The sequence below is a fragment of the Lepidothrix coronata genome, unplaced genomic scaffold, assembly GCF_001604755.1.
Source record: "Lepidothrix coronata isolate B3197 unplaced genomic scaffold, Lepidothrix_coronata-1.0 Scaffold5, whole genome shotgun sequence".
NCBI lineage: Eukaryota > Metazoa > Chordata > Aves > Passeriformes > Pipridae > Lepidothrix > Lepidothrix coronata.
The window spans coordinates 10,748,774-10,762,287 of NW_016690185.1; the positions used below are offsets into that span (position 1 = coordinate 10,748,774).

The 13,514-nt window shown below is 35.7% G+C and overlaps 1 protein-coding gene across 2 annotated transcripts in view; it reads left to right on the plus strand.

Annotated features, from left to right (window-relative positions):
* LAMA2 (laminin subunit alpha 2) overlaps window positions 1–13,514 on the plus strand; it is a 275,996-nt gene that overhangs the window by 192,969 nt on the left and 69,513 nt on the right. For both annotated transcript variants that reach the window (XM_017829004.1, XM_017828999.1), the window contains exons 35-39: window positions 1,880–2,042; window positions 6,387–6,597; window positions 8,012–8,128; window positions 9,243–9,406; window positions 12,847–12,985. In XM_017829004.1, the coding sequence (XP_017684493.1) occupies window positions 1,880–2,042; window positions 6,387–6,597; window positions 8,012–8,128; window positions 9,243–9,406; window positions 12,847–12,985 (794 nt within the window). The remainder of the gene's footprint in view (window positions 1–1,879; window positions 2,043–6,386; window positions 6,598–8,011; window positions 8,129–9,242; window positions 9,407–12,846; window positions 12,986–13,514) is intronic.

A 13,514-nucleotide genomic window follows, 5' to 3' on the forward strand; every position in this document is an offset into this window, starting at 1 on the left:
CTCCCTAGTACTTCTCTTCCTTCTCCCACACCCAACTATGATTGTAGAGAGGAATCATATTCCTCTTTGGCCCCTTTCTTTCTAGACTGAAACACAGAAAAGAATATTGTCCCAAATCTCCTACTCATCTTCATGTAATTTCCCTTCCTCTGTTCAAAATTATGTCCATGTTTCCTGACCACAGGTAAAAAGCAAGCAAAGAGGTTTCTTCAGTGTCTTGTTCTTCAGCAGTAGTAAAACCTGCCTTTGTCAGCTCTCCTAATAACGTCCTAATAACTTTTTTTCACAGTTGGGTGCCATTGGAGATTCATAACACAGCTATGTTTTCTCATTCATGTCTTTTATCTAGCTGACAAAACTCCTTATTAAATGTGAGCAGTTTGTAGTGATTTCTTCTAATTACCATACTCTGATCGTTGATCCATTTCTACTGAACTGATTGCTGACTTTCTGAACTTCTGAGTATCTGTAACTGGTTTTCCCCCTTAACTATGGAACTTCCCTGCTTTGCACTTGCTTACATTTGTCTGTGTCAGTGCCCACAAATCTTTTACCACCACTGGACTCTGAGACTCTGATAGTTTCAGTATACCAAGACGCCAAAAAAAAGATTTTTAGGAGAAGAGGAGAATGCGGAGGAAGGATTACACTAGGTATAAATTTTCCTGAACTAAGGAAGGCTTAGGTAACATATCCATTTTCTCTTTTAAGGTAAATATTCACGGAGGTTAAATTCCCATTTATTTATTCCAGAATTAAAAAATTAATATGTATCTATTCCTTGCCTGAGGTAACTCAGTAATGATACTAAGTACGCAGAAGTGATCCACAATTCATTTGAGCAAAGTCTTTTCCAGACCTCACTACCCCACACACTTGATTAAAGACACAAATCTCACCAGCTAATCAAAGACATCATTAGATAATAATTTTCTTCCTAATTGTCTCCGAACCTATGCAATGCGTAGATGAAATTCAAAGTTTGAAAGACCAATTTTACTTTCTGCAATTAAAGACTTAATTTAAAATATTCAGAAATACCCATGTGACCATGAATGGTGCCATTTTGTAGAAATCAGTTACTTGGGAGCTCTGTACCTATGATAGGACAACAATACTTTTTAAAATTGAAGATGGAATTGATAAATGACCTAGTTGCTTCTGAAAGTGTATATTCTAATGTATTGTGGTGTGCTATGGCAGAAAGATTTTAGACAGTCCTTGAATATGATGCCATGTATACAGCTTTATCACGCAGGAATAATTCAGCTGTTCCAAATATATAATGTGTTTACAGTATACCTTCATATATTCCAAACTTCGTACTCTTCCATTTCTGGGTATCTGGTTCTAAATATGAGTGGGTTTAGACATCTGTAGGTGTCTTTCACTCCTCTCTCCTTCATTTTCCAAGATTTCGCAATTGTTTATTCTTCTTAGTACTAAGTCTGAATGCTAAAAGTGACACACATTGAAGTTCTCCAAAAGTAATTTAAATCTAATTTTCATTGCTTGTACTGCCTGCTCCTTAAATCTCTGAGCAATATAGCAGATTATCTTCTGCTCTTTTGAAGATTCAGTGCAAATTCTTTCTTTCAGGAGGAGGAGAAGGGGAGCAATGTATTTCTTATCCTGGATATAGAGACTTCTTCACTTTAATTACTGTGTTTAAAAATGAACTGTAATAATAGGTTTGATGAAACATATATCACTTTCTCATTTGTTACTGATCATTGGATTAACCATCCTTTATAATTCACGTCAGGAATAAGCAGTGCAAGTTGCATTCCACTTGCTGATAGAGTTGATGGGCAGATACTTAAAGCCACTCTGTTGTTAATTACTAATTCCCTACATAAATATTTTTGGTCTCCTGCAGCTGCAAATGAAGATGCTATAAAACTGAATGAGACACTCAGAACTCAAGATGAGACCTTGGAGAAGAGTCTTCCAGAACTGCAGAGGGAGGCTGAAAGAATAATCATAGAGATGAGAAATAGAGAGCTCAATATGCAAGAAAGAATAGCTCAAGATGAATTAAAGTAAGTAGAGGGACCTCAGTCTTCCACCTCCTAGTAATAATATCTGACTCTTATAAATGTGATTGTCATCTTTTCCGATCAAGTTTTTGAGATGGGGCTTACAAAAATGTGATGGAAGGCAAAGTCTAATGTTTCAAATCTGTTAAGGTAGCATTTGCATTTTTGGAAATGCTTACATATGTGGAATACAATCCCTAGGAAATTACTTTGTTCCCCAGGTACCAGCAACATTTCTAGTTGAATTCTAAGCAATTTTTCTCAGTTTGGTTTTAGCTTCTACTTCAGACCTAATGAATGGCTTTTGTACTAAAAAGCTTGTCTAGAAGCTTGGGGTTTTTTTCTGGAAAACTAGTTGGTCTCATAAAAGTATCTGTCTTCAAAGTTTGTCCAACAGAGTAGACATTCAAAAGGATGTATTTTGCCATGTATAGAATATTACAGATCAGAATATCCCATCTCTGTGGCACAGTTCAGAAGTTTAACCAAACCAGGGTTTGGTTATTTAGTTACCTCTAAAAATAATAATAATAATTATATGTACAATTATATTTGCAGCTGTTTATAAACATTTTGCAAAATGCTAAAAACTGATCCAGAAAAATACTTGGCTTGACATTAAAGTTCTGGTAATCTTTTACTTCTGTATGAGTCAGACCAGGCATATTTCTAGAGCTAGACTTTGCTTAGCACTTCACCAGAGTAAACAACTAGCAGAGAATCCAGCTGAGGAGCTACCTGGTCCACTGAAGTTGTGATGGCTCAGAAAACTCTCTGGGATAGAGTTATTCTGGCCTGAAAATGTCAGTTATCAGGTGTGTGCATACTTTAAGGAGACGTAAACAGAATACAAGATTAGCTAAGAATTCCAAGCAGTATACAATCAGATTTGCACTGGCTATCTTAGACTTTATAAATCAGATTATTTTCTGGAAATCCCGCCAGTACAGTATTTCTTCCCATAATGCTGATGGCTCTGCTTTCTGTTCTCTTGAGAAAGAGTATATTGCAAACTTATTTTTCAGCAATGTTTTATTGCATTTTCATCTGATGCCACTGAACCTCTTCTATGCCTTCTCTACTCACGCACAGAAATCAACTAGGAAAAAGTAGAGATGAGAAAAATTTAGCCAGACCTTTTAAAGCGCTGCCTGCAATTTTAGGACAGGCTGGATAAGAGCCTTTCTGACAAGGCATTTTTAGTTCTCAAATACTACAGCCAACATGAACTGTCAGCCTACCATGAAATCATTTCCTATTCTAACCCAATAACTAAAGTAGAAAATGCAGCAGGGCTTTTTTGAGGGAAAAAACTTCTTTCTCTTCCGTTGCTTCTGAAATGTCCAAAGCAGGTGTATAAATTTCTTGATAAAGGAATACATTTTATACTAAGAGATACATGAAAATGCTCATTGATTTCAATAAAAGTTGTATGGTTTATCTTAAGGATATGGTTATCTCTTTATAGGCAGTCATTGAGATCCAAGAAATTTTGGCAGTGAATTCAACTGAAACAAAATTAGTCACTGTGGATTACAGGGTAGGAAGGAAAGGACCCTAGATAGTTTTCTGCCTTTTAAAGAAAAATGTTTTCGAACTGTTTAAATAATGTAGTAAGATAGTGGATAGGATACATTCTTCAAGGAAAAAGGAAGAAAAATTAATCGTTCTTAGAACTCTGTAGGTATGCATGCATGTGTGTGGATTGGTATGTTCATGTATTTTCTACAGACTCATTTAGAAACATTTACTTTTGAATAAATTAAGGGTCTTGCAAGTCTCATGATCACTTTGAAGTAGTTAATCATGTGTACTCTTTGCTGAGATGTCTTTTGGCAGTGATTGTATTCTCTTTTCAGAATTCTGACCAAGAACAGAATGACAAGATTCAGGGGATCCTCTCCTATGTTTTCAGTGAATTATCAAAAGTTAAATAAAGAAGACAAATAAAGTAAAGTTTCTTGCTTTCATAGATGGCACAACTTCTCTTACATATGCATTTTCTCCATTAGTTTCCTTCAAACTTTTCAAATCCAGCCTGTAATCTGATTGCCTAAGTGTACTGGAATGGCACATTAGTCAATAATTTTTCTCTAAAAAGAGCATGTTAGAAACACACCAGTTGCTGTTCTGAACTGCCCTGCTTTTCACACTTAAGAAATTAATCTTTCAATATTTTATAACGTTACTACATATTTTCTCAGATGCCACTGAGTTGGCATCAAGGGATGCTGTGAGCCAGAATTCTATCTTTCTATTTAGTATGTTGAATAGCTTTATTTTTGTGTGACTTTTTCTTCCATGAATTTGTCTGATGGCTTTTGAGCCTCTGTGAACTTCTATCACTTGGTTTCTTGTAAGAATGAATTGCATAACTCAGCCATACAGTGTTTTAAGATACACCTCCTGTGTTTTGACATTGCTTCCTAATATTTTCATTTTTGATTTTGGAGAGACATTGAACAGTTGATCACCTTATCCATGCTATTCATGATGTGACAATCCTTATTTCTTCTCCATGTAAGACAATTCTATCATACTTAGGCTCTCATATACAGTTGCCAGTGGTTTTTAGTCATTTTGTCATCAGTTTCTAATCTTTTTTGTTCCCTTGCACTCATTTTTGAGGATCCAGACCATACAGCATTCCAGGTGTTGGGCAGATCTGTGACTGTTTCTTCTAACAATTCAAGCATTTTGTATAGTTTTATTTTTTTTCTAGGACAGTATCCAGTGAAAGTAGCACAGCTTAAATGTCCAAGAGAGTATTTCAAGAAATGTGATGCAGTCCAGTCACACAGTAATTCTGGTACCTAAAGCAAGGGATTACATGGAACACCTTGCCTCATACTTCATTAGAAAGGGCAGAGGGAAAAATGCACAACAGATCAATATGGAAGTGTTATCTTTAGATCCAAGGAAGAATTTTATGGTAGACTATTGGATGGATAAGTAGAGTTTGAACTGTGCTATGAGACAAGGGAATAAAAAGGAAATCCATCTGTCTTGTAATGTTTCTCCACTACTGCAGAGTCGTAAGGGTATCAAAATTTCTGGCAAATGTGTAAAAATGTAAGAGAGGAGCTTCTTATACAAAGAATGTTGGAGGACGTATGGGAGAAATCTTGAATTCCTTTCTACACTTCTTCTAAGACAGGGTGTCAATACTGGGATTTAGTTTTTTATTATATATTTTATCCTCAGAAGTTGCAAATTCACAGTTTGAATATTTTTTTTTTGTCAGAACCAAAGCCAGAACAGACAGGGGAACAAAACAATCCATCTCAGAAAATCCGAAAGCTAAAATAACAAGTTTACTTTCCTTTGCTTCAGTTCAGCTCCTTCATCTAAATTATGTCTAGTGTCAGCATACCTTTTCCACTTTTCAGATATTTTTGGTGTGTGTTTATTTATGTGTTTATTTTTAGAAGATTCCCTAATGAATGGACTACAGGCAGGCCAAACTGCAGTGTTTTTCAAAAAATACAGTTCTTATTTTCCACACTTGGTCATAATGAAACCAGAAGAAAAACTTAATCTGTTCTAGGAGGAAGTCTGATAAATTTCTTCTGTAGTTATTATCTATCCTACAGATTCCTGTTTACTTAGGATTTTTCTTATCTCCAAAACATCGTTTTGGAACTGCCTGAAATGCCTCTTTTTTGTTTTCTGTCCTTGACATATCATTGCATTAACACAGTGGTATTACATTAATGAAACTGATCCCATGGCCTGCTATCACAAGTACTCCAGTCCAGGAAAAATATCCCAGAATTTATTTAGATAAGCAAAATTTTTGGCTACTGGAAGTCATAAATCCAAGGATCCTGGTTTTTTCTTTATTTCACCAGAAAATATTTATAATTTTTGACTGTCTAGTCTAAAGCAGTTGTCTGCTCAAAGAAAACTTGAAATCAGGCATATCTACATATACTGCTCAGGTATAGGTAGGAAACTACTTTGTGTCACGTGTCACATTAATGTGAATGAATGAAACCTTTTTGAGAAGTTGAAATGTTTCAGCAAACCTGACTTTGCTAGTGAGATCTCAAGAATGGCAGTTTAACCCCCCCCAAAAAAAACCCAAAACAAAAAAAAAACCAAACCTTAAAGATCGTATTCAGTGGTGGATATTTGAATAAATAGGACCTCAGTGGCATTTAAAAACCTCCTTTAAGAAAGGGCTTAAGAACAACTTTCACTTCACTTTATTAAATATGTGTCCTCTGGAAAATTACATTGAGATTTAATTTAGAAGTCTATTTCATTTGCCTATTATTAAGACTATTCAGATTATTGAAATATGAATATGAACTTGGTATCTGCATGGGTGGTGTTGTACTGCAGGAATGCAGAAGATCTTTTGGACAAGGTGAAGAAATTATTTGGTGGACCCAGTGAGAAAAATGAAGATCTCAAAAATGAGGTCCAGGACAAGCTAGCAAACTACCACACCAAAATCAATGATGCTCAAGATCTGCTACGAGAAGCTGCAAGTAAAATTTGGGAGGCTGATCGTTTATCTGCAGTCAACCAAAAAAATATGACCATGCTAGAGGTGAGTGCTGACAAGTTTTATCCTTGATTACTTGGATTCTGATTAAAGTTTGAACCTTTGCATGATTAAATCTTGAAACAAAAACATAAGCAAAAATATTATTAAAATATAACTGTATCTGATGTAATTTAAAGGGAACATGAGAGAATGCCTTGGCTTTTAAAAGTAGAATTACTCCCCAGCTTTACTGAAATAAATGTTATGTGGAAGGTTCATTGGATTTATTATGCTGGGGGAAACTAAATTCATCTCAGTATAAATAGTCATGTAAAAATCAAATCATATGCTCAATATTTAAATAGAAGTTCAGTTAAAATCTTTGCTGTCATGTATTTGCTTCTAGAAAACTTACACTTTCATCTCCCTCTCCAACCCCTGTGAAGGAGACTGAAGGGGGTATGTGGATATTACAGAGTAATAAATCAAACTCTATCCTCTGTAGTTAGTAGCTGTTATAAATGATCTCACTCATAGAAGAGGGGTCTGCTTGTGATTTACTTTAAATTGCAGAGACTTAAAGAGTATATTATAATGCACATTAACAAGCATTTAACCGAGACATAAAGAGCCGAGTCAACCTAATGAAGATAAATGTTTCAACTGTGTTTGTATCTCGATGAGCTTTCAGCTCCAGTACAGTATGAGGTTAGAGTTCTGAGACCTCTGTTCTCAGAAGAGATTTCTGGGCTTGATTGAATTAAGGAAATACAGTGATGTGAAGAAGTTAGGTGATCTCTGCTCTGTGCATTTCCTTCCCAAAGATGGATGGACAAAGGTTGAAGAAATTACCTGTTATCTCAGTTTTTAAAATATTCTCTGCATCACAGTAATAGAGTGCCTGAAGGCATTTTTTCCAGCAGTCTTGCCCACATCACTACCATGGTCTCCTGTCAAAGTAATCTGTGATACTCAATGGATCTTATATAGGAAATTGCCAGTTCCTTATTTAGAAGTCAATCTTTACTACACAGTATGCAGTAGTTACTCCAAAGGTTACTCCAAAGCTTTTATTTTTGCATTCAGTAGTAGTGAAGTACCAATGGATGTGAGTAGGAAAGCAGCAGATAAATTTTTCCTTTATAGTCAGAGGAGGTGATTTTCAAAATGAGGTACTTACATATATGTGTAAAGTTTAGGACTTATAACTTATTTCTTATTAATTTTGCCATAATACTTCAGTCAGTTACGTCAAAAACTTTACCATGTGGGAGGACGATACAAAACTGGGGATAGACAGACAAAGAAAAGATACCTTACATTACATGTTCTTTATTGTTATTACTGTCTTTGCTCTGAGAGCTCAGAGAATTCCAGAAGGGGTATTGTGGCATGGTGACAAAATGCTGGCATTTGAACTGGCATTCCTGTTCTAATAAACAACTTGTGTTTTTCTTTGTGTGAACACATCCTATAGAAAAAGAAGCAAGCTGTAGAAGATGGCAGACAAGATGTTGAAAAGACTCTTCAGGAAGGGAATGATGTCCTTAATGAAGCCGATGAACTTGCAAATGACATCAGCATAGCTGTAGAGGTGAGTGCTTTATCATCTTTATCTGAGAATTAGTACAACAAAGCATCATTATGGAAGCAAAATATATAATTAAAGTAACACCTGATTTTTCATTGTATTTATCAATGTCGGAGTATTTGATTTGGAAGAACTCATTTTTCAATTGCTGTATGGCAGAAAAGCTAGTCTGTTATATAAAAATTATTAACTTGGAGATTTGAGTGATTCGTTGAAATACATAAAGAGCTAGCTCATAATTTTTCATGGACTCTGCCTGCTTTTATGAATATGGTATTCTGATTGTAGTATTGACTTAATCTTTAGAATTGCAGATGTAGCAGACCCATTCATAATCTTGCTTTGACTGTAATCTAGATGTAGATTTATCTGCACAAAAACTGTGTATGCATATCAGAAAGAAACTTCAGAAATAATTTATTGCCTGTGGCCACAATTTTAAGTCTAGATAGATCAGGGAGAGGAGAGGATTGCACTCTGATTTTACATAACATTTTTGAAAATTCTGCCTTAAAAGTTTTATCAAGTGTTTGAGATCAGTGCCTTAGCTACAAAAAAAAGTACCTTAAAGTATCATTGGTTCTGAATATATTTTCAGCTTGCATTGCAACTTGTTATAATGAATGGAAAAATGCTTTTTGGAGAAATGGGAAAGGAAACAATTTGAGACTGCTTATTGGCAGGTCTTTATAAAGTACAGTTCTTACTAGTATGCTTTAATAAGCAAAAATAGATTGTAGTCACTCAAAGGGTCCTGAAACATGAAATTTCTGTCATTTATTAGTTATTATTGTGGAGCATAGCAACTGCATATGCATCTACATTTAGGAAACAAAAGCAAATTAGAGTTTATGAGCTTTTAAACTGTGCAGCTCTTTAATTGTAAAATAGAAGCTTCTACTAAGCTCTAGAGAGGCATGTAGCTCTTGGAATATTGTTTATCTCCTTTCTGCTTTCCAGTCCAGCCATTTCTGTTACTCTTAGTTTCCTGAAGTTTTAATGCATGGGTAAGTTGAGATAATACCTCACAAGGAAAAAAACCAATTACATATATATATATAGGGCTACAGAGTGCTTGCATTCAGCAATTTAAAGGTCTTTCTTTTGTCATTTTCAGTATGTAGAAGGTGTTGCAGATAAGATACAGCCAATGTCTGATCAGCTGAAAGATAAAATAGATGACTTATCACAAGAAATTCGTGACAGGATGCTTCCAGAAAAAGTATTGCAAGCTGAGAACCATGCAGCCCAGTTGAATGAATCATCTGCAGTTCTAGATGGGTAAGGCAAACGTTCACTGGTGATGATAAAATCATGAAGCAGGTTTGCAGAATTGCTTACTGGAAGTTGAAGGGCTTTCTTCTCCGACTTCAACATCTGGCACTGGAAGTATACAAATAACTACTGTTCTGTACAAATATACAACTATCCAGTTGGTCAATTTGTGTGTAAATGTTTTCATACATCTTATAGGCTTCATGAAGTGCAAGCAGTGCCCTCAGATGCACTCATTACACGGTTTAATTTATCATATGCTTACTGCTGTGTTGATGTGAAAAATATAGAAATTCTTCTTAGAGATCTCACTATATGTTTTCATATAAATTTGTTAAAAACCAGGAGTATTTTTCTTTTTAAGATGACTGTTTTGGTATGAGACACTTATCATTACGTGAAGGACTTATCATGAAGTGATGGACAGTGATTCCTCTAGTGGTTTCAAAACGTTCTCCCAAAACGTTCTCTGGACCAAAATGCTTAAACCTATGTACAGAAACTTCAGTTTCTTCAGTTTCGGTTTACCACTGTCACATTCCTAAATATAATTGATAATTAGAATGCCCTTCATTTATATGACCACAACCCTTTCAGAAGAATGATACTTTATAACTCATCATCAAAATAGTTTCCTGGAAAGAATATAAGATAAGAAGTTGGGGTTTTTTTGGTTTGGGTTGTTGGGATTTTGGGGGCATCTTTTGGTTTATTGCATTTAGGAAAGCAAGACATAAATAGTAAGTGTAATTTGCAATAGTAATACTGAGAAATAGATTGTGGATATTCTGCCTCTTGGACCTTTCCCCAGCATAGCTTCAGAGTTTTATTATTTTATAAAAGCACTGCATGAAAAAAAAAAAAAAAGATTTTTCTTTAGACATGAACATCAACAATGTGCTACTTTTTTGCTGCTTACATCTTTTAAATCTGTATGAAGACTTACGTATCCCAAAAACTTGTGAGCAGACCCTTAACACATTTTTTTCTTGCCAGCATCTGTAATTCTGAGGAAAAGGCAGAGAATTGTCTCTGATAAAGTGTGTGATACTTGTAAAATTACTGGCTTCATTTACAGCATCACACTAGTCTAGATATTCAGTCTAACGTATGTTTTGAGGAGTGCATAAAAGAATGATAGCTGTGATATCCTTACTAAAAAGGATTTGAAGGACACTGTTTCTAGAAAAGTGTGGCTTTTGTATCACATCCAACCATATATAAAAATCCAAATACACGGAAAGTTGGAACGAAGGAACTAAGAAGTAGAGAAAAAGTAGAAAAAAAAATATTATGCCTCCTTAATCAAATGCTGGCAAGATATATTTTGAGATAGAGCTTTTTAACTATTCTAAATACACTTTTTTATGGGTGCATGTCTGTGCTTCTGTCTTAATGAAGATTGACAGGTTGGCCTTAAGGAGCTTAGGATAGTGTTTAAAGTCACATTCACTGTGGTATAACAGTACCATGAATACCTCTGTCTGATCCAGACATCAACCTCAGTTTTTCAAAATACACAATAAAAAGTGCAGAATCAAGGACATTAAAAATTATGTCTAAAAGCAGGATGTTTAAAGTTTATGTTTCTGATGTGGTCAGATAGATATGTAGCTTCAAAGGACAAATACCATGGTGCTGTGAAGTCCTGCGTCAGGATAAAGCTGTTTACTTCATCCACTGGCAATAAACAGGTATACTTTACAGGCATATACAGTGTCTATCAGTCTTAGGAATTGAAAACTGTATCTATCTTCACAAGTGACGCTTGAGTGTCTTTCAGATGCTACTAAATTTGCTGTAAAATACCATTTCATCTTACAGGAGAAATTGAGGCAGAGCCCTTTCTCTACAGTCACCCCCCTGAGAACTCAAACAGCATACTGATTGATGGTGAAGATGTTCTCTTGAGTGTTAGAACACGGAACAGGTCATTAGTTTAACCTAGAAAAAAATTGTTGTTATTTTTTCTGTATACAAAAAGGTATTAGTATAGGCTTCTCCCTTATGGCTAATTGCCTGCTCCTGAGTAAACATCATTGGTATTTGGCAAATTCAGTTTGGTTCCCTCCTAACCAGAAGGGATTTGAACCATATTTCTTAGTAGTACTTGAGCTACTTGCTAGATAGCCATTCTGGGCTGCACATTTCTCTAACAGAGCATCATAGAAACTTATAGTAGCCTAGTGAGTTCCATCTGTAGGTGAGGAAGGAGATATGCTTTTCCAGGAGTGATGCTGAGGCAGCTCAGTCATACCATTTCTGCAGTAACCTAGAGGGACTCTATCCCCCTATTAACTACATGTGGAGTCCAGGGATTATACTTTCTGTCCACTTTCTTCCCTGTGGCATTTTGTAGAAATCAGTATGTAATTGATGCCAAGATCAGAGCCCAGCTGTCCTAGTTCTCCAGTGAACAGATTAATTACCAGGATGAATTTGTCTTTTTTTCAACACACACTTTATCAATAACTATTTTGTACAAGCTTAAACAGGTCCAGCAGAAGTAATCCCTGTCTCTCTTATGTTGCCATACACCTTGATGGCTCAAGCATCTCCCAGAAAGGCAAAAATCCAAGTTCAAATCCATGCTTACCCAGTTCAAGTGGAGATTTTAGCACATTTACACTTTATTCAGTAAAAGCATCATAGCCATCAGTCATAGTATATACTGAGATGGTGGTTTTCAAGTTAATTCTGTAGGTGTAGTAATTCTTCCTTGAAAATGTTTGAATATATCATACAGAGTGCAAGAAAAGTTATTTCCCCAACCCGCTGACTAGAAATTCCCCTAGAAGGAGGTTAACTGAGATCTGTCCCTGCACCAGGAAATATTAACTGTTTATAATTACCTTTTAATATAATTATAGTTATTAGAACATGTCAATTGAACATCCCATTCAATATGAAGCATTATTATTTATGTTTTTCATTTTGTTCAGCAAAATTAGCATTTAGGATTTGGTTTAGATGGTGAGATCTCCTTTAAAACTGGCAGTTCTGTGTTTGGCAGCCAGACCAAGAAATTAGTTGTTCAGAGATTCTACTTTTAAAACATGTCTGTCATGATCCTTCATGTTCATGCAGTGCAAATTTCATAGTTGCCTGGCTCAACACATGGCTATGTGGCTACAAACCCACGTTGTGAATATGTTACTTGTATCAGAGTGTTAAGCACAGTGCTATCTTTTCTCAGTGTCTGGTCTATTTTTATCTCACAGAACCTCCTCTTTAAGCGAACATTGTTCTTTATGTCTTTCTGCACAGATAAAATGTGAATTCTATTAAACACATGAGGCCAGAACTCCTGAAATCCCAAGTGTAGCATTGCTCTCTAAAGAAACACCTTAGAAATACAGGCTGTTTGGTTTGAAAAAGTAGGATACTATGTTCTGTTGAGCTCTGATAGCAGTTTAATGCTGTGTTTACTTTTCCCATCCCAACAGAATCCTTACTGAAGCCAAAAACCTCTCTTTCAATGCCACACGTGCTTTCAATGCTTATACTAACATCAAGGATAACACAGACGAAGCTGAAAGAGTTGCCAAGGAAGCCAAGGTTCTTGCAAATGATGCTATGCAAGAGGTAAGAAAAATAAGTAAATTACTGAGTAGAAGGGTTAGACTTTCTGTGGAACTGTGCTACACTTTATCTGAGATCTGTGTTTTGCCATCTTATGACTTTATGTAGAGACCTCTGCCACCATAAATTCTTGTGCTGCCATCAGAAAGCTTATGCCCTTGTGAGAGCTATGTGCACCTTCAGACTATATCCCCATTTATTCCTGACTCACATTCCTTGTTTTTCATTCCTTTTTATTTACTACTCTTCCTTCCTCTGTCTTTCACCTTTTGATCTGTGTCTATGGCTCAAGCCAACAGGTCAGGACTGTAGGCCATTTGGTATTCAATAAAACTAGTTTAGACATGTGCAAGACATTTGTTAAATATAAAGAACTCCATACCTTAATTAGCTCTTCGACCCAGTTCCATGAAAATGCTCAGAGGCACTCATCTGCCCATCAGATGAACTGCATGCACCTGGCAGAATTCTAGAAAGAGAGAATTGTAGCAGAGGAGTGGAAAGTTTTATTCCCTTTGTGAACTCTGCCAGT